The sequence below is a fragment of the Arvicanthis niloticus genome, chromosome 2 (genome assembly GCF_011762505.2).
Source record: "Arvicanthis niloticus isolate mArvNil1 chromosome 2, mArvNil1.pat.X, whole genome shotgun sequence".
Taxonomy (NCBI): Eukaryota; Metazoa; Chordata; class Mammalia; order Rodentia; family Muridae; genus Arvicanthis; species Arvicanthis niloticus.
The window spans coordinates 57941990-57969556 of NC_047659.1; the positions used below are offsets into that span (position 1 = coordinate 57941990).

Here is a 27567-nt window from a genome sequence, read left to right on the forward strand (position 1 = left end):
TAAAATTCAGCATAGCATCAAATATTTTGACCTAATATATTTTTTAATAATCACATCACTGGAGCTATAGCAGGATGTTTCAGTAAACCAGAAAGTCTGGTATCTTAATGCCCATTATAATACAATCAAGGTAGAGACACCAACCTATGACTTAGATATTTGCATATGGAAGACCTGCTTTCTCAATATACATGCCAAGATTTCATGATTGAGAAGTATTTAGGGAAAATCCTCTTTCTTTTTAAAAATGTTTCCACATTTCATATAACCCATACTAAAAATGCTTGCATTGTTCTGTTTTTCTTTCCTATTTTTTTAGTTTCTACTGAGAAGTTGTCTCATGTATCTTCACTCTCAAAGAAAAACGATGATGCAAAGCAGCCTCTAAAAAGCATTTACAGTAATTCGTCAGTTTATCAGTTTTGTGTACATCTCTCTGAAGCAGTTATCTGCTACCTAATTTCAAATATTTCTGATGGCATCAAAGAAGGTGGCAAAGAGAAAGCATGGGAAATCCATGATGCAGTATTTGACAAAAATATCTTAATTCACTCTCAGCTGTATAAAACCAGGTCTATTTCCATCAGAGATCTTGCTTTAAGTATTTTTAAAGTTATTATTGAAGTTCTTTCCAATGGAAACATGATAAATGCTGGCAAGACATATCAGGCTTCCACAAAAGCAAAGTACATGTTCTGCCCAGGAGTGACTCCTTCTGACTTTGATGATATCTTTCAAGATCTCTTAAAAGGAGTGATCTTTGTCTTGTCCAAAGCACTAGAAATAAATCATTTTGAAAATAATGTAAGAAACAAATCATATCCTACACTTAAAAACAGTTTGCCCATTTTCAACAAAGTCAATACCATGGAAAATCAGATAGGCCCCAGAGAGCTAGAATCATCTCCTCGCCCAACTGATCACCTTGCTCAAAAAAATAAATTAAATTACCTGGCACGTAGGTTAAACAATCTGGTTGGCAGCCTAAGATCTCATGAATCCAAAGAAGTCGTCAATGAAGTCTTTAATATTGTTTTAGATTTATTTTTACCAGATGAGCTCCCTGATGGGGATATGAGTTCTGGTAAACTAGCAAGAACATTTTCCTCCTCAAATAACCGACAAAGTAATAGAAACTTTACAAACAATCTAGGGCTTTCCCCTAAATCAATTTTTCTTCTCAATGTTGTGTGTGAGAAACTTATTCGAACACTTCTAGAAAAGTGCACGGGGGGCTCCGCATTTTTTGAGGATAGTTCACTTTTTCATGAAGTACCAGAAGAATGTCATCATGTCAAAGTTTTTCCAAGTGTTCAAGGTGGAGGTTTTGATTATCGTAAAGCACCAATGGACTGTGAACAATTTCAAGGAGATTACATGTCAGACCTGTTGGAAAATCTGGCAGACGTTGATCAAGATTTATTATCATCAGACTGTATACTTAATGTTATTTCCCACAGCTTGGTTAAATCTCTGATGGACAAGCTATCTCATGGTTTACAGCAAGCTCCTTTTGAAAACAAATACAAAAACTATAGAACAAGAGAAATACAGCCTTTTATTCCAAAAGCAAAAAGGCAAGAATTAATAGAACCAGAACAGACTAAAGCCCATGTAGGTTTCATGAGCTATGACAGTAACTTTTTAACCAAGTCCTTGAATAATACCAATGCAACTAGCTTTAAAATGCACACACGATTTGGCAAACAACATGCAGGAAAATCTATCTCTTTGTCATGTCCTGACAGAAAAGAATCAAGGGGAATCAACAGAGTATCCTTTCATAAGCTATGTCAAAGAGGTATAAACGGTGGTGTTTTTTCAGCCACATTTTTAGAGGAGATAATCTCAGAATTATTTTTTAATTTGTCAACATCATTGTTGAAAAAAAATCTAAACATCACTGAAGCCTGGCTTAATGAGATAAATACATTACTTATCAACAATGTAGTGAAAAAGTTAAATAATGCTCAAATTACTGTTCTAAGGTATCCTGAAGAAAGATTATATTTTCCATCAGCCCATAAAGGATGTATTACTAAGATTGTTGATTCCATTTTTTATGATGTCTTACAACAATATGAATTTACGGTAACCTGTGGTAGTAATCTACCATATGATAATTCTCCAGTAGCTGAACGAATATCAAATAGCATATTGTTAGAGATTATAGACTATCAGCTTCCATCTTGCTTCAAGAAAAAGCTCAGATCAAATTTATATCATACTCTCAATGATGAAATCATACTGTATAAACTTCAAAATAGTTTAAAAAAATTAAACTCTGAATCCATGTCTTCAAAAGATTATAGTACCATGTTACCACACTCATTTTTAGAATATGTTATCAGAAGACTCTTAGTTCAGCTTATTCCCTTGCCGACTAAGTCTTCATCTTTAGAAAAAAAGTATTTGACAAGTTCAGATTTTAATGAAATGTCCAACTGTATAACAAATAAGGTTATGTCAGCCATTTCAAAACATAAAATCTGGTTCACCATCTATGACAATCAGTGTCTGCATACAGATAAAAATCTCCAAAAGATGGTAGATTCTGTTTACAGTAATATTTTGCGAATGTCTGATTCTCTTGATTTAATACAGAAAAATATAATTAGTAGAAGTCCAATTATGATTGACCAAATAGCCAGTTTCATTATCCAAGAGATTATTGAAAACCATCTTCAACCATTTTTGTGTGGAGAAACTTTATCTCGCCCCAAAACTCCACTGGATGAGGTATCTTTCATGGTAAAACAAGTTCTCAATGAAGTTGTAGAGTCTCACAAGTCCCAGAAGCCATCACCTTTTGGCATTTACCCTGATAAGTTTGTAGGAGAAATTGTCACCAGAGTTTTATCACAGATTTTTAGTCCTAATCCAATTACTAATGTTGAACTGGAAAATATGACCCAAAAAATAGTAAGCTCAGTGAATAACCATTTAGACAAAGCTAAGATTCCAATTCTATGTGATAAGCAATCATCCTTTCCCTTTAGTAATACAGATATTGTAGATGAACTTGTCACCTCAGTATATAGGAATGTTTTGAAGCAGCATGGACTAGATCCTGACATTGATGAATCTGAAAATGGTGAAGTTTTTGTGGAAAATATTACTAAATTAATCACAGCCGCTATTTCAGACTACTTTCTTCACCCCCTGTTTTCTGGTGATTTGTCAGCTGCTTCTTGTTCTAATTCAATGACTGATCATACTGTTTATGACATTCTTGGTGATATCAATAAATCTAGTAAGCCAAACCAGACTTTACCTCTATATAATACATTACTACCATATACATTTTTAGAAGATATGATCAGAGTACTATTATCTAAATTTTTTCCTTCTTCCCCTAAAATTGATTCATACAAAGCAGCTTCAAAAGGTAAAGAAGGAGTAAACTTTAATGAAATTGCTTCCAATCTGATCACTGATATTAGGAGAAAAATTTCCCAACATGAAATTACATTTTCAAAAGATGAAGAGAAAACCAAGCCCTTTTATTCAGAAAATGATGTTCAGCATCTTGTTGATGCAGTTTTCACAAATATTTTAGAAAACTCTGGTTCTCCAGAACTAGTGGAAGAAAATATCACAAAAAGTAATGATGTTTTCATTGATCAAATAGCAGGTTTTATTATTAAATATATTTGTGAACACCATCTTCAGCCATTTGTGGAAAGAAAGCAATTATCTACTTCATCGTACAAATACTTTGATGATGACAGGCAGGAGTTATTATATGGTAGTGCTTATTCCTCAACATTTTTGGAAGATGTGGTCTCTGGAGTAGTGAGCAAAATATTTCACAGGGTGGTTGGCATTGTACAAGTGGACTCAACAAGAAACACAGAAAATGTCTTGTTTGATAAAGCTGAAAATCTCATATATTGGATAACAGAGGAATTTTCAAAAGCTCAGGTTACCACTATAGAGAACGCTGAAGAACAGTTGAATTTATCCCCAATAGGAGGAGATATAGTCAAAAAAGTTATTGACACTGTGTACAGCAATGTTTTAGAAGAATATGAAATGGAAATCATGCCTGATAAAGATTTTCTAAATGATACAAAGGCATTGGCTGTCCAGATAACCAAAATCATTCTAACTGAAATTTCTTATTTCCAAATTCCACCAGATCTTGTAGCAGATCTTCCTTTACACTTACATTCCAAACTTAGTCAAAATGTCTTGGTGAATAGAGTCCATTATGACATTAGTAAGTCAAGATTCCGAAGACAGGCTTCAACAATATACACTACCATGCTCTCACATGTTCATTTAGAGAAAATAGTCACTCAGCTTATGTCTCAGATAAATCCATCAGATTCCAGTGTGGAGCATTATGACACTTGTCAATCAGACTTAAATAACACTGTCATAAAACTGATTAATGAAATCATGTCAATAATTTCAAAACATGCAATATGTATTGTAAAACATGGAAATGAAAAACAGAGTATGATTTCAGAGAAGGACATACAGTCAATGGTTGACTCCATTTATGCTGATCTTTCCCATTCAAATCTGTACCAGTCTCTTACAAAAGATAAAAGAGGCCTAAGTAGCATACCTGTTTCAAAAATTGCAAGTTTTATAATAAAGGAAATCTTCAATCATCATCTAGAGTCATTCTTATCAGGTGATAAAAGTATTCTTTCGGCTTCAGTGACTCCTTCAGTGACTCAAACCTGCAAGAAGAAAGCAACAACAAGCACTAAGCAAAGAGAGTTGTCATTCATTGTGAACTCAGCTGTCTTTTTGGAAGAAGTAATTACTGAGCTTTTATGCAAAATTCTTCAGACATTTATACAGAATTCCTTGAGTACTGAAACCCCAGAGAAAGCAATAGCAGAAATAATGGACATTGTTACAACATTAGTAAAATCAATTGTTTTTGAGTTCACTACATCTGAGATTTTAGTTGCAGAACATTTGGATGAGAGTCTATGGTTTTCAGAGACATATAAAGAAATGGTTCAAAAAACAGTCAACTCTGTTTATGGAAATATATTTGATGAATGTAAATCTCTGACTCAACTACACAAGGCTGTACAAAATGACACTTCATGTTTTGGAGGGAAAATATATCATTTTCTATTGGAAGAAATGTATGATTATCAGGTGCAGTCATTAGTTTCAGGAGAATTAATGCCTTCTTGCTATTCTTCACCTCAAGCTGCAAATATCATCAAAAATGTGCTCAATGTCATCTTGAAGGATACCAATGCATTACCATCATGTATTACAGTACTCCCTTGTTCTCTGATAGAAAACATGATTTACAAGCTTTTAGAAAACATCTTTCCTTCAGATGACACTGAAAATGAACTAAAGAAGGCAGAGGCTGGGCCAGATAATGTTGATGAGTTCATGGCTGCAGCTTCCAAACTGACTGATGAAATTATACAAGAAATTTCTGAACATGAGATCAGGTTTGCCACTGCAGAGGATACAGCCAGTATGATATATGAAACAACTGAGAATTTCATTGACTCCGTATGTAATAATATTTTGAAGAAATCCGAATTCCAAGCAGACGTACAGAAAGATGCACGCAAAAAGGGAGGTTCATTTCTCAGTAAAATAGCTGGTTCAATTATTAAAGAAATTATGGATCATCATTTGCAGTTATTTTTATATGGTGAAGACTCATCTTTTAAAGGTGGTGCTTCTTCTGTTGTTGCTAAATCTGGAAAAGAAAAGGCACCATCCTCTCTATTTTCAGCTGCATTTTTAGAGGATGTAATTGTTGACCTTGCTCACAAATTTTGTTCTTTCTCAACTCTTACTGGAGATGCAAGAAAAAGGGATATGCCAGAGGCAGAAATTGTAAGCTTAGCTATTAAGTTTGCAAACTCTCTCATACGAGATTTTAGAAAAAGTGGAATTAAAGTATTACCACATGCTGAAGAAATATTTTCTTTCCCACCAATTGCAAAGGAGACAATTGATGAGATATCTAATTTTGTCTATGATCAGTTTATAGGGAAATTTGGAGCTGATGGTATTCAGAAGGATGGCACTGGCAACATTGTTATAGAAATGATTTCTTCTTTAGCACAAAAGGCAATCTCTACATTCAAGATTCAACCTCTATTTTCAGGAGACTGGTGTTCAACTTTCTTTTCATTTCTAGATCCAGAAAATATCTCCCAAAGGGTTCAACTCCTCCCACAGAAGACCTCCATGCAGATTAGTGGCTCCTTAAAACAGAACCAGCTTGCACTATCTAAAGACACATCAATTAAAAAAGATGATACCCAAGATCCAATATTTAACTCTATAGCTACCATTATGAAAAGTAATATCATCAGTCTCCTGACAGGACCAAGTGCAGGTGTCACAGATGCAAAGAAAGAAGAAGATGAAAGCCAAGTCAAACCTGCCACTGAAGACACCACCTCACCAGCTATGTCTCCACCCACCAGCATGAAAAGCAGAAGTGCTCAGGTGCAACCTTCAGCTACATCTCCACCCACCATCATGAAAGGCAGAGGTACTCAGGTGCAACCTTCAGCTACATCTCCACCCACCATCATGAAAGGCAGAGGTACTCAGGTGCAACCTTCAGCTACATCTCCACCCACCATCATGAAAGGCAGAGGTACTCAGGTGCAACCTTCAGCTACATCTCCACCCACCATCATGAAAGGCAGAGGTACTCAGGTGCAACCTTCAGCTACATCTGCACCCACCACAATGAAAAGCAGAGGTGCTCAGGTGAAACCTTCAGCTACATCTCCACCCACCATCATGAAAGGCAGAGGTACTCAGGTGCAACCTTCAGCTACGTCTCCACCCACCACCATGAAAAGCAGAGGTGCTCAGGTGCAAACATCGGCTACATCTCCACCCACCATCATGAAAGGCAGAGGTACTCAGGTGCAACCTTCAGCTACATCTCCACCCACCATCATGAAAAGCAGAGGTGCTCAGGTGCAAACATCGGCTACGTCTCCACCCACCACCATGAAAGGCAGAGGTACTCAGGTGCAACATTTGAGCGCCAAATGTAAAAGCAATAAAACTGGGAAAGAGAACTTAGTACTAGTCAACGAGCAGGGGCAGATTCTTGAAATATTCACCCATTTTGCTGTTGCTACAACTGTTGAAAACAGTCCTGAGAAGGAGGTACTTAGATCAGATTTGAAAATACAAAATGAAAAGAAGATTGATGTCAGTAAAAGGCCAGTAAAAGCAGATGACAAGCCCAAGAGTAAGAATAAAGAGACCATGACAGAAAAGAATGTACTAATACCTCAACATCCAGTCAAGGAAGAAAGGAGACAGTCTGTAGCGGAAACTGATATAGCGGAAGAATCGTACTCAGAAATTGAACATGTTGAAAATGTCATTGAAAATATTTATGACAATGTTTTTATAATATCTTCTCAAGAGCCATTAGATTTTTCCAGACCAATATACAGCAGAAGCCGCATAAGTGATAAAGCATTGGTTATACTTCAAGATTCTGCACAGCATGTTACAGCAAAGGATTTAGCCTCATCAGTTCACAAAGACATTGCTGCTAAAGAGAAACCAAGTGAAGAAACAAAAACTAAAAGTAGAAGAGAGGAGAGTGAGACCAAAAAATTGAAAGAGATTAAAAGTAAGCCTAGTATTACAGAGCATCCTAAGCCCTCATCAGAAAATCAACCTAAAATTGTTCCCGCTAAGTTTCTAGAAGATGTGATAACTGAACTGGTGAACAAATTAGTATTTACATCTTCACCAGAAACAGAAAAGTGTGATAAAACTACAGATACAAATGATCGAAAACCAGGTGAACTTTATGACACAGCTATGAGACTTGTCGATTCAATGATGAAGGAGTTTTCAAATGCAGAAATTAAGGTATTTAGGCCAGATAAAGAAAATGAGGTACTCTCACAAGCAGTCCAAGAATCAGCTTGCACAGCACCTTCTGAGTTTAAAGAAACAACTATAAAAAAGCCACCATCCAGCACGAATATTAAAAATGAGGATAAAATGTCACAGGTGCAGAAAACACCAGAACAGTCCTTTTCTGACAAGTTGCCTTCCACAGAGAAAGTACCATCAATTGAAAAGTCAATGGTCAATAAAATTGTTCACTCTTGTGTTTGCAATGTTTTAAAGGAGTGTAAATCTCAAGAGTCTATTTGTGAAAACATCAACAGTAATGGGGAGACTCTAGCCAAAAGGCTGACTAGCACAGTGATAAATGAAATTTTTCAGCATCAGCTAAACTTGATATTTTCTGATGAGGTACCAGCTTCAGCATGTGTGCCTCTGGAATCAAAAGATGTTGAGAAAAAGGTCCAAAATGCGGTGCAGTCAGTCAGTAAAGAATGTCAGACCTCATCTCCCTATACCATACAGTTGCCTCACAAATTTTTAGAGGATGTGACTTCTGGTCTTTTAACAAAAGTCTTTTCAAAACTATCCAATGTCAAAACAAAACTAACTCCAGAAAATGTGTTGACACAACTCGACTTCCTTCAAATGAATTTAGTAAAAACGATTGCAGCAGAGATTTCCAAAAATGAAGATTTGATTATACAGTATGTAGAATCCTTGCATCCAAATGATGACGAAATTGTTCAACCGGTCGTTCAGACAATTTATAATAATCTTTTGCCACAGTTTGGATCACAAGAAATCTTACAAAAATGTATAATTAGTGGATGTAAACTCCTTTCAAAAACCATAGTTGACTTAGTTCTACGAGAGGTAACTGGCAACCAGTTGCAGAACTATTTTGGTGGTGAGCTGACTCCACATCAGTGTGCAGAAGTTGACAAGGTTGTTGAAAATATCCTCACCAATGTTATCTTAACTACTCCATCACAGCCATCAAGTCCTCGTAAACTATCTTATAACATAATAGAAACAATTGCTGTAAAGTTCTTATCAAAGCTTTTATCTGTGTTTCCAAAAGGCCCTTCAGAAAGAACTAAATTTCAAGAAACTGAAATGCGAAAAATAACCTCAAAAATATTAAATTCGATCCAAGAATTTTTCTCCAAAAGTAAAATCAAAGTTGTACAGCCTGCTAAGGAATCAGAAGCTGTGCCTTCAGCTGACAAGGCAACTATTGAGAAAGTAGTTAATTCTGTTTATGGCAACCTTTTGAAACACTCTGGCTCCCCTACATCTGTAGTTGAAGATTTAATGGGAAAGAGTGATGTCGTTTCTGACATAATAGGTTTTTCAATGGTAAAGGAGATTTCCAATTCTGAATTTCAACCTCAAGCAGAAGAGGAACTTTCAAGTTCAGAGTTAGTTCTAGAAGCTGTCAAGATTATGGAAAAGGTGGTGAAAATTATTGATGAACTTAAGTCCCAGGAAAAATCCGCATCCATAAAGGATGTAACGTTAGACTCCAGAGTTTTAGAGGAAGCTTTGGCCTTGTTCTTGGCTAAACTAGTAAGGACACCTGATCCTGCAAGTAAAGACACAAACAGTTTAACAAAGCCTGAGTTAAATAAAATTGCATCGCAGTTGACAAAATCTGTAACAGCGGAAATTTCCAAAAGTAACATTAGTCTTGTGGATTCGAATCATGAAGAACAATCTTTAGATAAAGAAAACATTGAAGTGATTTCTCAGGTTGTTGAATCTGTTTACAGTAATATAATAAAACAACCTGGAAGCCAGAATGAACTCTATGATATCAAAAGTACAAAGAAGGCCTTCCCTAAGAAGGTAGCTAGCTTAATTGTTGATGGAGTTTCCAGTGTCCCATCATGTAGAGTTAGCACAGAGAGTTCTTATACTGCCGCCTTTGGAGATTTAGACACAAACAGGATCATTGAAAAGGCACAAAAGCATGCTGCACTAAAAAGCTCTGACTCAGACAAGGAGTCCGAGGATGCATTAGAAGATGAACTTCCAGTTAAAATAATTCCACATGTCAGGAATAAACCAATGAAAATCGATCCAAATATTGTCTCAGAACACCTAGCAGTTATTTCTATGAAGACTCAGCCGCTGGAGACACTTAAGATGGACTGTATAAAGAGAACTGGATGTAGTATAGCAGAACTGAGAAGAGCTTCCATAAGTGGCAAAGGTCACTCTTCCACAGATGTGTCTGAAATAGGAACGAGACAGAAGGAGAGACGCATCTCATTGGATAGGACTGGACGACTTGATGTAAAACCCTTAGAGGTAAGAATCACAGCAACGGGGAAAATGGGCAAATAGCAAGCCAGTTCTGTGAGTTCCTCCCTCTCCTGGATAGCCATGCTTGTTATTTTGCAAATTAGCTACCCCAGCTCATTTCTATACTCATGATTTTCAAGGACTTGCCATAACCATATTTCACATGAAATGCCTAACGCTAGTTTTTATGAGATAATACACTAAAAGTGGTCTTTTAAGCATGGAAATATACATATCCTTATTAACACTGGACTGATGCAAATATAATTTAATTGGACATTTATAAGAATATGTGTGTAAAGGCACAACAGAACTCTTTTTACATATCCCTGCCACCAATTCCTCCTAGATACTCCACACCTTCCTACCCACACAGTTTTATATTCCTTGTTTCTATCTCTCTTTCTTAGAAAAAAGAAGAAAAGAATATCAAAATTAAAAAAAAAGAAACCAAAAGAAAAAAACAAAAAGCACACAAAAATATAGAGAGTTAGGATTTTATAGATCAATTACTCCTGGGTATGAGGCCTACTCTGGAGTGTTGATATATCTAGGGATACTCCTTTAGAGAAAACTGATTTTCCCTCCCCAGTATGTTATTAGTTTAAAAAGGCTTCTTGCTTAGGGGCAGTGGCCCCCATCTCTTCTCGCTGCTGGAATTTTGTTTGGTTTGAACTTGTACAGGTCTTGTGTATGCGGTCACCTTCTCTGTACATATGCATAAAAGCCCTGTGGTTTGTCTAGAAGATACTGTTTCCTTGTAACCCTCCACCACCTGTGACTCTTACAGCCTTCCCTTCTCCTCTTCTCCATAGATCCCTGGGTCTTGAAGGTAGGAGTATGATAAAGACATGGCTTTTAGGGCTGAGTGCTACAAGGTCTCTCACTTTTTAAATATTTTTTTCACTTGAGGATCTCTCTGTGTAGGTAAAAATAGCTGGGAAATTGCTGAGGGTTCCACAGCCCAACATCTCTGTTAATTACCAAGAAGATTATTTTCTGATGAGTGTTGTGTGAGGCACTGATCTATGGGTGGAGGAATATGTCATGAGAAATCATTTTATTGGATTAATAGTAACTGGTTTCTCTCTAAGGTAATGGTATAGCTAGTCTTAGGACACTTGAGCAGTGTTAGGTATGGCTTCTATCTCATTTGATTGGGGTTTAAATACAATCAAAAAGTATGTACTGTCACAAATGTTGTACCACTATTACAAATATTGTACACTATTATTGAAGTCAGGTCAATGGGCTAGGTTTTAGGTTTAGTAGCTAGATGATATTGAAAGCTACTTTTTACCTCCTATAGCGTGCAAAATACCTTCCTGTCTAATGAGAGTCAATCAATAGACATGAGCCTTCTGTTTAGGCCCCAGCTCTATTTCTTTATATTTGAGAACATACATTTGTGGTGTCTAGAGCAGTAGTAATTTACTGTCAGATTATGGAAAGTAACCAATCGCCTTATCAATAGCTTGTGATATTTTGTAGGTTCTGTAGGACCCCTTTGATCATAAGCTCAATAAAATGTAACCCGTCCTGGAATGGGACTACTATTTAAACTCTTCACATTGAATGTGTGAATTTTTGAGAGTTCTGTGCATTTTATTTATTTTTATTGGATATTTTATTTACATTTCAGATGCCATCTCCTTTCCCCATTTCCCCTCCCTAGAAAACCTCTATCCCATCCCCCTTCTCCTTTTTGCTTTTATACAATTTTTTAATGTTAATCAAAGGATTTATAAGTTTAGTAATGCTCAATATCAAGATGCCCATACAATCAGAAGTGTACCAAATGCCCAACCTAGATATATCAATTATCTTTAACTGGCAGAGACACAGGAACATCCGCCTCCATCTTCCTCTCTCTGTTTCTCTCATCACCTAGCTCCTCCTTTCCTCCTCCTCTTTCTCTCCATACTCTTCCCACCTTAGCTCCTCCTACATATCACCCTTCCTGTTAAAATAAAACTTTGCTCTCAAAATAAAATTAGAGCATAATTATACCAATTTGTGTCAGTAAGGTACAAGATAGGCCTAATACCCAGTCCATCATTTTGTTTACTAACCAGACCCTCTATCATCTCTCCTAACTAAAACACATAGTTATGAACCAGGATTTTTCTTGGCTTTAGAATGAATGTCAGCTGAAAACCATCTTCTCAAATCTTTTCTCTCAAAGTAAATAGCCAGGATTGGCTATGAAACTATAAGTTTTTAACCCCATCAGAAATCCAGATGACTGAGTTAACTGAAATCATGGGAATCACAAAGCATAGGTTCTAAAAATTAGCCAATTTATAGAGACCACTGAACACATAGACAGTCCCTATACTACAACACATTGGAGCATTCGATCTTCAGCCTTCTGGCCCAGGATCATCTGACAGACCTAGTGATGCAGAATTATTAAGGGCTGATTACTCTGTCTTGGCAGATATAATCAATCGACTATTCTGCAAGTGTGTCCTTTTCTGGACAGTAATTTGTCTGTAGATGAAAAGAGGCAATTCTTGTCTAGTGGCTGACTCACCACAACTAGAGTAACTCCAAAGATGCTCAATTTCTTCTTAGAATCAAAGACAGGAAGCTGTCAGGAGCAGACAGGTCTCTAATCAAGATGAACATTAATACAGAAATGTTTGTAACATCAATTCTATGGACTTCTGACGTTTTGAAAACCAACTATCCATGTAAGGCAATCTGGACTGTTGTCTGTTAACTCCTCTCAGCTATTTCTAAATAAAATATAGAAAACAGCCTAACAAGAAACTCAAAGCCATGAATTTGCTATAGTCCCTTAACTCACAGGCTGACCATCTCAAATCAATTAGAAAAGTTAAAGAAAGACTGGATTTAAGCCTTGTATTCTTAAAAGTGTTAGATAGGCACAATGCCTATAAGAGTAACAATCTCACTTTTATATCAATAAGAAGCTCATACCAATGAAAACCTTAAATTTGAAATCAAAGTAAATTTTGTACCATTTAAGAAATTGTAACTTTATCTTAATAACAATTATACATATTTCTACCAATAGGTTACAGCTATGCAATAAATCCTAGCTAATCCTCCCTGTTCCAACAAAACCAATAATTTTCCCTAGAAAGACAGCCCAATATTAACCACCTCAGTGCCCAAGCCCAGGGAATAGGGGCATCAACTCTTTATTAACTTCTTCGAGCTGATTATGGGCATTGAGATATTAGAAGAGAGGCAGGGGGAAGAGTAAGTTGATAAGCCTCTGACACTGTGTCTTCACTGCATCCAGCTGAAATTCCAGGACATCACAGGTTCAAGCAGGTCTGCTCAGCTTGCTTGATGAGTAGATACATCAAGGCTGTGTATTCTGAAATATACAATTCTCAAAACAAATTTTAGTATCAAGATAATTTTTTGTTTGAATTCTAGATTCTAATCTCTGAGGACTGCTTCTATCATGTCTAATCCATATAATTCTGGGATTTTCTATGAGAGTGTGCTCCCATCCTCCCATTTTCCCCTCCTTGCTCTCAAATTCCCCAACACTAGGGAATCCAAACTTTCAGGCACCAAGGCTGTCCACTTCTACTGATGCCTAGTAAGGACACCCTCAACTACTTATACAGGTAGAGCCATGAGTTTCTCCCTTTGTGTTCTTGGGCTGGAGATCTTAGAATGGCTACTCCAGCTTGTTTCTTAGGACCATTTGCTTGAAAATTTGTTTTCCAGCCTTTTACTCTAAGGTAGAGTCTGTCTTTGCACTGAGGTGGGTTTCCTGTATGCAGCAAAATGCTGGGTCCTGTTTATGTATTCAGTCCATTAACCTATGTCTTTTAATTGGGGAATTGAGTCCATTGATGTTAAGAGATATTAAGGAACAGTGATTGTTGCTTCTTGTTATTTTTGTTATTAGAGATGGAATTATCTTTGTGTGGCTATCTTCTTTTGGCTTTCTTGGAAGAGGGTTACTTTTTTTGCTCTTTCTAGGGTATAATTTCCCTCCTTGTATTGGAGCGTTCCTGCTATTATCCTTTGTAATGCTGGGTTTGTGGAAGGATATTGTGTAAATTTGGTTTTGTCATGGAATAGCTTGGTTTCTCCATCTTTGGTAACTGAGAGTTTTGCTGGGTATAGTAGCTTGGGCTGGCATTTGTGTTCTCTTAATGTCTGTATGACATCTGTCCAACATCTTCTAGCTTTTATAGTATCGGGTGAGAAGTCTGGTGTAATTCTGATAGGTCTGCCTTTATATGTTACTTGGCATTTTTCCCTTATTGCATTTAATGTTCTTTCTTTGTTTTGTGCACTTGGTGTTTTGATTATGTGACAGGAAGTATTTCTTTTCTGGTCTAGTCTATTTGGTGTTCTATAGGCTTCTTGTATGTTTATGGGCATCTCGTTCTTTAGGTTAGGGAAGTTTTCTTCTATAATTTTGTTGAAGATATTTATTTGCCCTTTAAGATGGGAATCCTCACTCTCTTCTATACCTATCATTCTTAGGTTTGGTCTTCTCTTTTTGCATTTTGCGTTTTCTTTGACAGTTGTTTCAATATTTTTTATGGTATCTTCTGCACCTAAAATTCTCTCTTCTATCTCTTGTATTGTTGTGATGCTTGCGTCTATGACTCCTGATTTCTTTCCTACGTTTTCTATCTCCAGGGTAGTCTCCTTTTGTGGTTTCTTTATTGTTTCTACTTCCATTTTTATGTCCTGGATAGTTTTGATCAATTCCTTCACCTGTTTGGTTGTGTCTTCTTGTAATTCTTTATAGGATTTTTGTGTTTCCTCTTTAAGGGTTTCTACCTGTTTACCTGTGTTCTCTTCAAATTCTTTGAGAGTGTTATTTATGTCCTTCTTAAAGTCCTCCATCATCATCATTTGAAGTGATTTTAAATCTGAATCTTGCTTTCCTGGTGATATGGGAAATTCAGGACTTTCTTGTGTGGGAGAACTAGGTTCCAATGATGCCAAGTACCCTGGGTTGCTGATGTTTACGTTCTTGCACTTGCCTTTTGCCATCTGGATCTCCTTAGTGCTACCTGCCCTGTCTCTGATTGGAGCCTGTCTTTCCTATTATCTTGGTTGTATCAGAACTGTGTGGGGTGGGTATTACTACTGGGGTTAGATCTGGGGCCCAAGATCTGCTCAGTGCTCAGGTACAGACAGGAAAGAACCAGTGCTCCAGGCCAGGAGTGACTTCCTGGGTCCTGGTGGGTCTCAGTTACTCCCTGTTTAAGGTGGGCATTGCTGTCTCCTTACCTAAGATACTGCCCGGGCTAGAGATCCTGGGAGGCCCCCTTCTTCCTCTGGTTTCTGAGAGGTTGGGGGACAGGGCTGCCATCCAGGATCTGCTCAGTGCTTGAGCCCAGACCAGATGCTGAATTCTGTGTTTTTATTAAGTGTGTAATCTGTGCCATGTCATTGACCCAAGTATAAAACTATATTCTCTGGAATATAAATGCTTCAATTTTTTCCAATATGATTCTGAAAATCTCTAAATTAAGTCTTAATGTATAATTAACTAGCTATTAAATAATTAATTATTTAAAAATAATTTAATTAGTTAAATCTCCATTAAATAATAAGTTAATTAGCGATTGATTGAGTGGGTGATTAATTATTAAGTTAAAGACATAGCCACTATTTAGCCCTGGTCAACCTGAAACTCACTATTAAGGGTGGAGATATTTAGCTATTTCTTCAAAAATATAACATTCCCTTTTAGACAGATATGACTCAAGGATTAAATAAAATTTAAAGTCTCAGGAAGTTCCTGATGATTATAAGATTCACAAGATTATCCTCAGAGTTATTCCAGTAGTAACAACTACTAGAAAGTGGAAAACTGCACTGTAATAAATTACATTTAATTAAGTTGCTTAGATTATTTAAAGAGTTGCTTCTAAATAGTTAATTTCTTCAGAAGATACTTTTAAGACATTATCACTTGAAAATATAGCTTGGAAAGTTGCAAAAAAAGATTGAGTCAAACAATAATTATAATTAATAATAAAATAAGAATAAAATGTTAATTAATAATTAAAATAATTGCTATGATATAGCCAAGGGCTACAGAAATAATGTGATTTGGTTATTGAATTATAGTTACCATTTCTTGATTTATCTATTATAATAAAGTAGTAAATGAGAAAATTTGAGTGGAGTATAAGAAAGAAATGAAGATTACATATGTTTTTGCGAAAAACAAAAAATTGTATTATGAAGTTAAAAAAAGATAGTATAAAGATCACAATTATAATGTGTCATTACTTTTATGAGTAGAATTGGGTACACTTATAACATCTTGACATTTCTTTTAAAAAAAGGATGTCTAGATATTTTTAGAGTTCCTTATTGACTACAGAAAAATACAAGTAGTTCTACAACAATTTTTAAGAGAAACAACAAAAAATCAAAAACAGAAAGTTCATTTTAAAATAATATACAAAGCTTAAGCCATTCTATTAGACTGAATATTTGGGTTAAATTTTGATAGTTTTATATCATCTCAATGTAAAAATAATGGCATATACAAGCAAACATTGCATATGATTTTTATCTATATCATTCTTTTAAAATATACTAGTAATGGTATTTGAAGATATATTTTAGATTAAATTTAGGAATCTTAAATAAGAATTATGATGCAAAGTAATATCAGAAAAGTTACTAATATATTTTTCTAAATATTTATTGTACTTTCAATTCTAGGCTGTTGGCAGAAATTCGTTTCAAAACATAAGAAGGCCTGATATCACCAGAGTAGAGCTTTTGAAAGATATTAACAACAAAAAAGATCTTATCATTCGGCTAGTAGCTCATGATATCGGTCAAAAAGATTCAGATAGTAGCTTAAGAGAGGACACGGTTTCTGATGATGAGGAAATTGTCCTAGGCGAAGTTGTTGGAGACCAGTGCTTAAGAAAAATAGCTAGAGGTCATGTTCAACAAGCTGGGAAGCCTGCAGAAAGCCAAGTTGTTTCTCCCACGATGACAACAAGCACCAGCAGCCTGAAAAAGTTCTTAGCACTGAGCAAGTGCTGCCAGCCCACATCTGGCGAAAACATTGAAAGTATTGAAGCAACTGAAAGTCAGATAGTGGAATCTAACAAGACATGTGTTAAAAGAGCTGTTGCTGAGCTTGACATGCCCACTTCCAAAAGCGTGGCAGAAGCAGCTTCTTCTAGGGATAAGTTACAATATAAGGTAGGTGACATGCATAACTCCCATCAGCTGGGAAAGTAAACAACCTCATGCATTCTGTTACTAGGATTCCACCTGACTACACAGCAAAGTATCTTAAAGTAGAATCATTATCTACATAAGCCTGTGGATATATAGTATAGGTTAGATAATTAACAGAACATGAAACTCATTTAAGTATTTGATGGAAAGAAATCTAGAACAACTAGCAGAAGGAAAATGGAAAGTGGAAACTGCTTAAGGGAAACTCAACCTTGTTAATTTGTAACAATACATTTGAATTTTGTATTGAGGCTGTAAATATTTGATGGACATCCATAGAGAACTTCATGTCAATAGGAAAAATCCAGATGAAGGAAGTTATAAATGATCTGTGGAAAGTCAGATTGCTTCATAGCATTTGTTGAGACCTGGCCCCAATCCATACCACTGGAAACAACAAGAAAAAGAAAACCATTACCTAGGTTTTAATTCAGATTTTCATTTGATAGATGCATTACCTTTCTAAGTTTTAAAAGGTGAATGCTCTTCTTACATACTTTTCAAGACCCTACCTAAATGTAACAAATTATTGAAAGTATCTTTAACATCCTTTAAACTTCTTAATCATGATGGGATACAGTCCATGTTACTGCATCCAAGCTGCCAAATGATAAGAAACTCAATGGTGCCTTTGGTTTCACCCTGTCCAAAAGTCTGTACTAATCATATTTTTGGAAATTATATGATGTGGGATTTCCTAATGAGACCATTGCCTTAATTAACCATCCTAACAGAGCTTTTGTACTTTTGTATTTAGGCTAACACAAAAGCTGTAGTAAACCACAGAAAATAAACACATGTAATTTCAGTCACATCAGAAGCACATGGTTTTTTAACACATAGAGCAGAGTATCTGTTAAAATGTATGTTCAAACAAGCTTATGAGATGCCTAGAGTTCCATCTCTGCTCTTTTATTTAGTGCAATATACTGTAAATAAAATACTTTAAAGTCTAAATATTGAACTTTACATTCTTCAACATCTGTGCTACATTTATGTTTAAACCATATTCAAAACAAAGTATCATAATTTAGAATATCTTCACAGAACCATTCAAAAACTTATACTACTACAAAAGCTTACTTTAATTTTTAAAGAATATTTTAAGTACTATCTAAAACCTTCTTTTCATTAAAATGTTTATTGGAATATAAAAATGCCAATGAGGGAGAAAGTACATATTGAGTTCTGTTGTTTGTAATACCTGATTTATAATATTACAGAAAGAAGAAATCCTTGCTCCTGAACCAACGCACTACTTCATACACAGAATTATGAGCACATCATCATACAACCAAGAAGACCTCCTTTCTGGGTACATAAAATTTAATGCACTGCAAATGTGAAAGCATGAAATGAAACCAGGGCTTATGGCAAGAATGGGGTTGCTAGTAAATGTGTAGTTGACCAAGTGTCCAGGATCAAAACCTCTTCACTTCTGATTCTCCATCCTTGATTCCACTATACATCTTAAGTTTCTTCTTGCCAGTGATTCTGTACTTCTAGTTACCTAGTCTCTACATACTCATTTCAACACTTGCAGTCCAGTGTATAAATGTCTTTGATCAGATCATTGCTGATGTAATAGAGTATTAGAGTATTGTTGTTTATAGTTGTTATTAAAACCTGAAGGACATTGATAGGTCAGTACCAGAAAGTATACTGTCAGCCCAGAAAGATTACTGCTTACTTTTGTTTAGTAATCTAAAGGTTATAATATATAGCCCCGACTTACAAGAAGAATCTGAAGTCAACATGGTAAAAGGTTTAGTTGGCGCACTCATTCATTTTAACAATACAAACTAGCTATATTAATGTAAAAACCTACAAAAGTGAAAATATAAACTACTAAACATAATAAGAAATATACTGTGTTCTGACAAAAATGGTTGATTCAAAATCAGAATAAAAAAATCAATACAAAGAATAGAAAATAGTTGCAAATTGCACACACATATACACACATATGCACACACACATATATATGTATATATACACGTATATATACTATATATACATATGCATACATATGTATATATATACATATGTATACATGTATATACATATGTGTGTATATATATGTATATACATGTATATATATATACATGAATGTATATATATATGTATGTGTATATATACACATACATATATGTGGTGTCAATATCCAAACCACTCCCAATACCTAAAATAAGCAACAAAACAATAAAAAACTGTAAAATATTTTAAGATTACAATTTTCTAAAGTGGTATAGAAAAAGCAGACGAAAGGTACTCCACATCACTAATCACTACGGAAATGCAAATTAAAATCACAGAAGATGCCATTTTGAACTGATGAGAATAGTTGAAAAAAACGGCGGGGGGGGGGGAAGATAAGAGAGTAAGGAAAGGGAAAGAAAGAGGGATGCAAAGAAACCAAAACCTTTATGCACTGATGGTAACATTATACAATTTTGAAATTGCTGTGAAAAGCAGTGTGGAGCTTTCCTAAATAAGTTAACATAGACTTATCAAGTGACCCAGCAATTCTGAGAATATTCCTCAAAGAACTGAAAGCAGGCACTGCAATGGGTATTTGTTAACCTGTATCATTAACAGCATGATTCACAATAAACCAATTAGGAAAGCAACCAACAGTGTTCATCAGTGGGTGAATTCATAAGCAAAAGTTGTATTGCATATTATTTAGAATATTATCTACTATTTAAAGAAAATCCTCACATACTATGCTATTCATGAATATGGATGGCATTGAACTAATTAGCATAAGTCACAAAATGATGAATATGATTAAGACTCTACTTATCTGTATTATTCAAAATCCTGAAGACACAAAGTAAAAGTGATTTTATGAAGAGGCAAAAAAAAAAAAAAAACAAAAAAAACAAAAAAAACAAAAAACAAACCTCGGTGTTAGTGTTTAAGCTCAGAACATGGTCAGGAAGTGAAATATAGTGATGTTTGCAGTGCCAAGTAAATGTTCGAATGACATGAAACAGCACATTGCAAGTTTCTAAGGTGTTCAGTTTTATGTATATTTAGTCATACATTTAAAATTGGGAAAATCAATTTATAAATTATTCTTCTTACATTTTGAATTTTGGCAACCAAGATCTGTGGTTTGCTTCCATATGAAGAATGGCAGATTGTTGTTAACCAGTAGCTTCTTCATTTATTAAATATTCATATTAAAATTTGTTCTTTTTATTTTAGCGAAGCAGAAGAATTTACACCAGATCCAAAGGCTAATGCATTAGAAGGTTGGATTTTTTTTTACTTTTAAAAATTGATGAACAAGAAAATTTATTGACTATATTGATAACTTAATTGTTTCCTAGTTAAAAAAATGTTAGTTATCAACCTTGAAAGTGATACTAGTTTATTTTTCCATTAGGTGGGGCTACTTTTAGGAAGGGATCATTATCAGTTCAACCATCTCTTGAAACAAGCTTAATACTTTGTCTTATATGAATCTGGTATGAAGCATATAAATTTATACTGACCATCTGCCTGTAAAAAGAGAAGTATGTTAATATGCTAACTTATATCTAGGCTATAACTGGATCTAATTTCCTTATTGAAAACGTATGCTTCCTTTGTATCAGAGCTTACTCCAACTAAGACGCAAAAGGCCTTTTATAAAGACCAAATTGATTTGGTCACATTAAAATCTGGCTAGAATGAACTGTTTAGGGTTTTTAAAATATCATCTTTTATGGATGATAAATATGCTAGCCACATATTTAGGGTGTTTTAGTACAATATTTGTTCAGAACTCAAGAGATAAATCTGATTAAATGGTAACAATATAGATGAGAGGTATAGGGGTCGTTTTTACTACAGCATGGCCTTGAAGTTCAATCCACAAGTTTATCCTGACTACTGCTCTGCAACTTATTCAGGAAACACCTTTAATCCTTTTCACTGTTTTGAGTGATGATCCTGTCTGAACATCATTATCATACCAAAATCTGTAGACATGATGGTCATGTGCAGTTAGATTCCTGAGTTATGGATCATAGATTATAAGATTCATCATGGAACTGCTTAACTCTCTTCTTTGTTTTTATTCTGTAGTATAAAATAATTGTCTAAGAGTCTAACTGAGGCCCATACCCTGTGGTTAAATTTTATGTCTTATTTTGGTTTGTCTTACTTTGATATTTGGACTACATATATTATATTCTTCAGTGATATTTTCACTGACTAAGTCATTTCTTCATTAAGTCACCTGAAGATTCATCAAACTGTTCTTTCTTTTTAATTTTATTATAATATCCCACGTGTGAACATTATTGACCAAGCTTGTTCTTAGAGAATTTACATGTTAACTTGAGGTGAAGAGTCCAATGATAAGAACATCAGATAAATCCAGGTGGAAAAGTCCTTCCCATTTTACTACTGACATAATTTCAAAACATTCCAATGGTTACAAGATTCTCCATCATTAGCCCATACTAGCCCAATTAACTTTCTTATCTCTTCCTCCATTTCTCTTGTGGCTTCCTCTACAAAAGCAAACTCTACTTCCTAACTCCCTGGCTGTCTGTCAATCCTACAGACTCTCTTGCCAAGACTTCTGGAGTATTCTTCCCCCTTAGTCTGCCTTATTCCTTCCTCTCTTTAGACTTTTCCCACTTAGCTCTCCTAGAGCAATCTCTTCTGATCACAGTCCCAGAAAATGATACTTATTGCCTTCTTTGGCATTACCTAAGCCATGTCTTTACTTTCCTTTTCTCCCATGCAGTTGTCTAAAGAGCATTTATGTTAATTATTTGATCCTGACTGCTTTTTGTCAAATGCAAACTTGCTAAATTGATTTCCATTAAAGTCTAAAACAGTATATTAACATATAGAAATTAAAAATATTAAGTAATACAAGATATGGATGAAGCTAAAGGAATGGAGAGGAACAATTTAAAAACTGTTTGAGTTATGAGATTAGAGTATCCATTAAATAGTTAAGCTGAGATAACTTGGGCAACTGGATATTTCAGGAAAAACTTCAATGGAGAGGTCAGACTGAACATAATTATTCCTAGTTTCATACAATATAAAATAAAAATTTCTACTGTGAATAGCTGAGCTGCTTAAATTAATAGAACTTTTATACACTCCTTAATCAAAGCAGCTTCTTAGATGATCCTGGAAGTCCAATGCCTATGTACTGTAGAAACATAAACTGATGGTTACAATTATGGCTCTCATATGAAACCCAACTATTTTCAATCATCTCAAAGCAAAACTCAGTTCAGTTGTATACAATGTAAATCAGAATCAAATTCTTTAAGAATATAATTAATCAATCATAAAGTTACTAATTTTTTTCAGATATCTCAGTCATTCTTATTTACTTGAAATATTGCCTTTACTCTTTTTGCTAAAATCTATATTGCTCTCAAAGGATTATTTATATTTACTGTGATAGTTTTTGATGACTTCATATGTATAGAGTATATAGTACTTAAATGTACTATATTTCCATCTTCCCTCATGTCATCTTATAATCAAAATAAATAGTCTCATTTCCATTTTGATTATGATGAAACTAAGGCAGAAAAGTTAGATTTACTTCTTCAGCAAGTTCTAAGCAAGAAAGTTAAGACTCAACCGAACTTCTTTTCTGGCAGATAACTTGACTCACTGCCCAAGTGTCTCCCAGAAACTTTGCTTGCAAAGTTATTTCTAATTCCTTGTGTTTCAATGATGTGCTGTTCTGAATACTGACTCAAAGATTCCCCATTTAAAACATTTTCACTATCTTTTTTTCTGTGTGTGCGTGCATGTGTGTGTATGTGTGTGTGTGTATTTTGTTTTTGGGACAAGATCCTACTATGTAGTTGTGGCTATACTAGAAATTGCTATGGAGACCATGCTGACATTGAACTCACAAAGATTAGACCCCCTCTGCTGAGATTAAAAGTGCGTGCCAGTATGCCTGGCTCATTTTAACTTCTGTAAGTAAATAAACATAAAAGCATGTTAAAGTTGAAAGGCATCTTAAGATTTATCATGAAGATAATCTTTCTTTTATAGGTTAAAGAATAACTGGCACTGGGTTTGTGTGGCTTGAGCTTTTATCTCCTGATGCATCACAATCATCTTTCATAATTTCCAAGTAGAAGACAAATACAAGTTCTATATTCTAGGGTTCTCATTTGTGTCAAATTTGTTCCAATTTTATTAACTAAAAATGATAATAACTCTATATGCCTATATTATATGATTTAATGATTTAAGGTGAAAGCATTTTCTTTGTATCAACAAATAAATGTATGTGTATATTTATGCCTATATGTATTATTTATTTATATTTGTAAGAGAAATATTTTTTCTGCCTTTTACAGAAAGTTGTCAGGAACCACAAGAAGGAAACTCAAAAAGTATTGAGGTAAATATTTTTCAATATCCTCTAATTTCTGTACTATGGTGTCCAGTTGTTAAATATCTCAATTTTCTAATTCTGTCAGATGCCAAGTGGCATTATTGAGGAGCATCAGGAAACACTCCCGATTCACAACTCCTTCACACTCAAATCTCTTATCCAAATGAGAACTGTCCTTAATATCAGAAAACTCCTTTATGAAAGTTTTTGGCCTTGGAGTTGAATCAGAGTTCAGTGGTTTTGACAGTGAGCCTCTGATTCTCAGCACCTAGCTTCAGTTCCAATAATAGTTCTTTCAGTTTCGGAAGAAAAGCCTAAACATGAGAGTTACTTGATTCTGTCTAGTGCTAAGGGTCCAGTGATGATGCAGTACATACAGACGGCTCACACAGGGTAATTTCAATGATGGGCAAGAGGGTGATGAATGCCTGGCTCCATTATGTTTCTGTATTCTTTACAAACTGACTTTACATGAAGCTAACTCCTACATGGTGTGGACTGGGGAGCTTTCCACTTCCTCAACCTTTTTTTGTTTTGTTTTGTTTTGTTTTGTTTTGTTTTGTTTTGTTTTGTTTGTGTGTGTTTTGGGTTTTTTGTTTTTTATTGTTTTGTTTTTGTTTTTGTTTTTTTATTGGATATTTTATATATTTACATTTTAGACGTCATCCCCTTTCCCCATTTCCCCTCCCTAGAAACCCATATCTCATCCCCCTCCTCCTTTTTGCTTTTATACCATTTTAATTACATGCATGTATTAAGGTCAGTTCTAGGTTGAGGGTCTAGCAATACAGTAGATGCAAATAGTCAAGGAACAAGGAAGACAATAAACACAAATAGTCAAAGAACAAGCAAGGCATTAAACCCAATTATGTGAACACTCCCGAGATCACTGTTTCTAAGGGCTTATGAGGATAACCAAAATATCTGCGCCCATTTCCCTGTCCTAGCCCAAAGTCATTTTCATGTCTGAAACTTACTTTCTTGTTCTAGCCTAAAATTTAGATTCCTTTCTGAATTTACTTCTTGGTTCTAGCCTAATATTTAGATTCCTGTCAGGAATTACTTTTGTTCTAGCCTAAGATTTAGATTCCTACCTGAAATTACTTTGTTCTAGTGTAATGTCAGATTCCTGCCTGAAGCCTACTTCCTTGTCCTTAGCCAATGTCATATTCCTGCCAAGCAGCCCATTTCCTTGTCCTTGGCCCATGTCGGATTCCTGCCAAGCAGCCCTAAAAGCTCTCCACCTCTCCCCCTTTTTTTTTATTTCATTAACAAGACTGAGCCTGTCTTAGGTCATTTTGACAAGAATGCCTTCCTTACCCATCATGAAATATGCATTATCCAAAGCAATGTACTTCTATCTTAGGTTGGTAAGGCTCTGTGCAGTCTCTTACCTGTCCTTGGCTTGCCAGCCTGTTAATTTAATAACTCTGTCTGGAGGTCCATTTTCAGGTTCAACCCATGTACTTTGGCTGCCAATATGTTCATATTGTTAAAGACAAGTTTTAACACAATGGGCAGGAATAAAAGTATTCCCAGGACAAAAAGGGCTAGCATGATCAAGCTATATATGCCATTCTTCAAGCTTGACCATAATAGAAATACTGACCTTAGGCCTTGGGTAATTTTATCAGCAGTATCTACTGCATCAACACTCAGCAGAACAGCATTCTTGAAATTCATAAGCTCACTATGTAACATTAAAACATCCAGAGAGGTGTTAGAATTATGCCAAGTACACTGCAAATGTCTTTAAACTTCTTCCTAATTATAACGACTACCACTGTAAAGTTTAGAACTAACATGAATCCAATGGTATTTGGCATGACACTCGAGATGGCTTCTTACCCTTAAATTCTGAACCTCCTTCTAATAATTTGAATAGTATAAAGAATATCCATTCATTCTTCCAAATGCCTATCTAAATTCTCTTATATATTCAACACATTAGTAACATTTTTTTTTTGCTAAATGATTAACAAAAGTAGCTGTCTTAACTTCTTGTGTCACAGCAATTGCAGAAGCACTGGTGCTAGCAATTAATGTTAAAGCTGTTATACCAGCACTATTCCTCAACCTTTTTAATTTAATAGATCCAGCTGTATCTTCTGTTTTGTTCTTTTTTACAGTGTCTTCTCAGTTTATTTAATTCAGTTTAGTAATTTCTCCCACATCCATTAATAGAGAAAAACAAATTCACTAGTGATTCAACAGTTTTCTAGTATTACAAAATAGTTCAATTTCAGATCCAATTCATGATACATAAACTCCTCTATAACACTTAAGAAACTGTCGCCAATTTTTCAAAGAAACTAGTTGCTTCTGTACTCAAACTAATCTTTATTTATGGGTATAAGCATCTATTTAACAATCTCTAATTGCATTTAATTCATACCTTTCAAAAACTAAAATCATATGTTAATGGAAGTGGGGCCATGAAATTCTAGTTTGGGTGTCATTATCATTCTTTGCATGATGCTAAATTCCTAACTAGTCTACACCCTTCTTCTCCTTTCCTTTCTCCTTGTTTAATACCTTGTCCATACCCAAAGTATGGCTAAAATTGTTACTCAGTGCATTTCTAAATAAAGTTGCATAAGGTCTCGTCATATACACATATCAATTAGTTGATTACACCTGAAAATTGTCGACAATACTCACTACCTGAAAATAAATAGTAGGTATTTAGGCTGAGAAATGTAAGAAAAGATAGGATGAAGTTTGCTTAGAAGGTCTTGATACTTAAACTCATGGACAGTAGGAAATGGGCTGTTCTCTGCTGCCCTATTTGCTTTGAGATGGCATCTCCATTTCTGAAAGAGTTTTTTTTTTTTTGCTTTTGTTTTTATTTTTATTGGTTATTTTATTAATTTACATTTTAATGTTATCCCCCTTCCCAGCTTCCCCTCCACAAGCTCCCTATCCCCTTCTCCCTTCTCCCCACCTCTATGAGAGTGCTCCCTACCCACCCACTCGCACCTCCCACACTGGCATTACCCAATACTGGGGCATCAAGCCTTTACAGGACCAAGGGCCTCTTTCCCCATTTATGCCAGCAATGCTATCCTCTATTACATATTCAGCTGGAGCCAAGGTCCCCCCCTATGTGTACTCTTTGGTTGGTGGTTTAGTCCCTGAAAGCTTTGGGGGGTCTGGTTGGGAATGTAAAGCTTCCAAGCTGGCCTAATGTCTGGGGTGGACCTGTTGGTTTTGTTTTGTTTCTGTGCTTTGTTTATTGTTTGGAAAAAATAGAAGTGGATGCAATCCTAAAGGGTATGAAACATGACATATAAGGAGACCAGAGCCCTAGAACATTATAACCAGATGATTAAAATGCGGAGGTTCTGTTAAGAGTCAAAGGCTGAGAGAAATTATGTATACAAACTTAATAAAAGCAGTACATACATGTCTGTCTGAAGTTTCTCTTGAGTACTTCAAACTATATTGAGAAAAGATTTTGAGAATTTAAATTTGGCAACGGCAGCATCTTACCTTTTAGAGACAGTTAACTGCTCTTTTATTCAAAGAAATGACACAAGTCTCCAGAATAAAGCCAGTATCTGGCATGTTCCTGGTAATGGCAAAACAACTGACTTTATGACTTCATAACCTATAAATTGCTAAACTCTCCACAGAGAAACCTGAGAGTTGTGAAGTGAAGCATTTTGGCTTTTCCCTTATTGTTTTATCTTTTCTCAGAAACATGTTTTCAATTTATTGCAATGAATGCAAAGGAGGCAGTCAATAAGCAGCTAATATTTCCCAAGAGTCAATAGACATTAGCCTTTGGTTGTCATGTG

The 27567-nt window shown here is 35.2% G+C and overlaps 1 protein-coding gene across 1 annotated transcript in view; it reads left to right on the forward strand.

Moving 5' to 3' along the window:
- Fsip2 (fibrous sheath interacting protein 2) overlaps positions 1 to 27567 on the forward strand; it is a 72395-nt gene that overhangs the window by 43104 nt on the left and 1724 nt on the right. Inside the window, exons 17-22 of the mRNA XM_034496493.2 lie at positions 320 to 6556; positions 6719 to 10158; positions 16849 to 17343; positions 18606 to 18697; positions 20596 to 20642; positions 23730 to 23773. Coding sequence (XP_034352384.1) covers positions 320 to 6556; positions 6719 to 10158; positions 16849 to 17343; positions 18606 to 18697; positions 20596 to 20642; positions 23730 to 23773 — 10355 coding nt within the window. The remainder of the gene's footprint in view (positions 1 to 319; positions 6557 to 6718; positions 10159 to 16848; positions 17344 to 18605; positions 18698 to 20595; positions 20643 to 23729; positions 23774 to 27567) is intronic.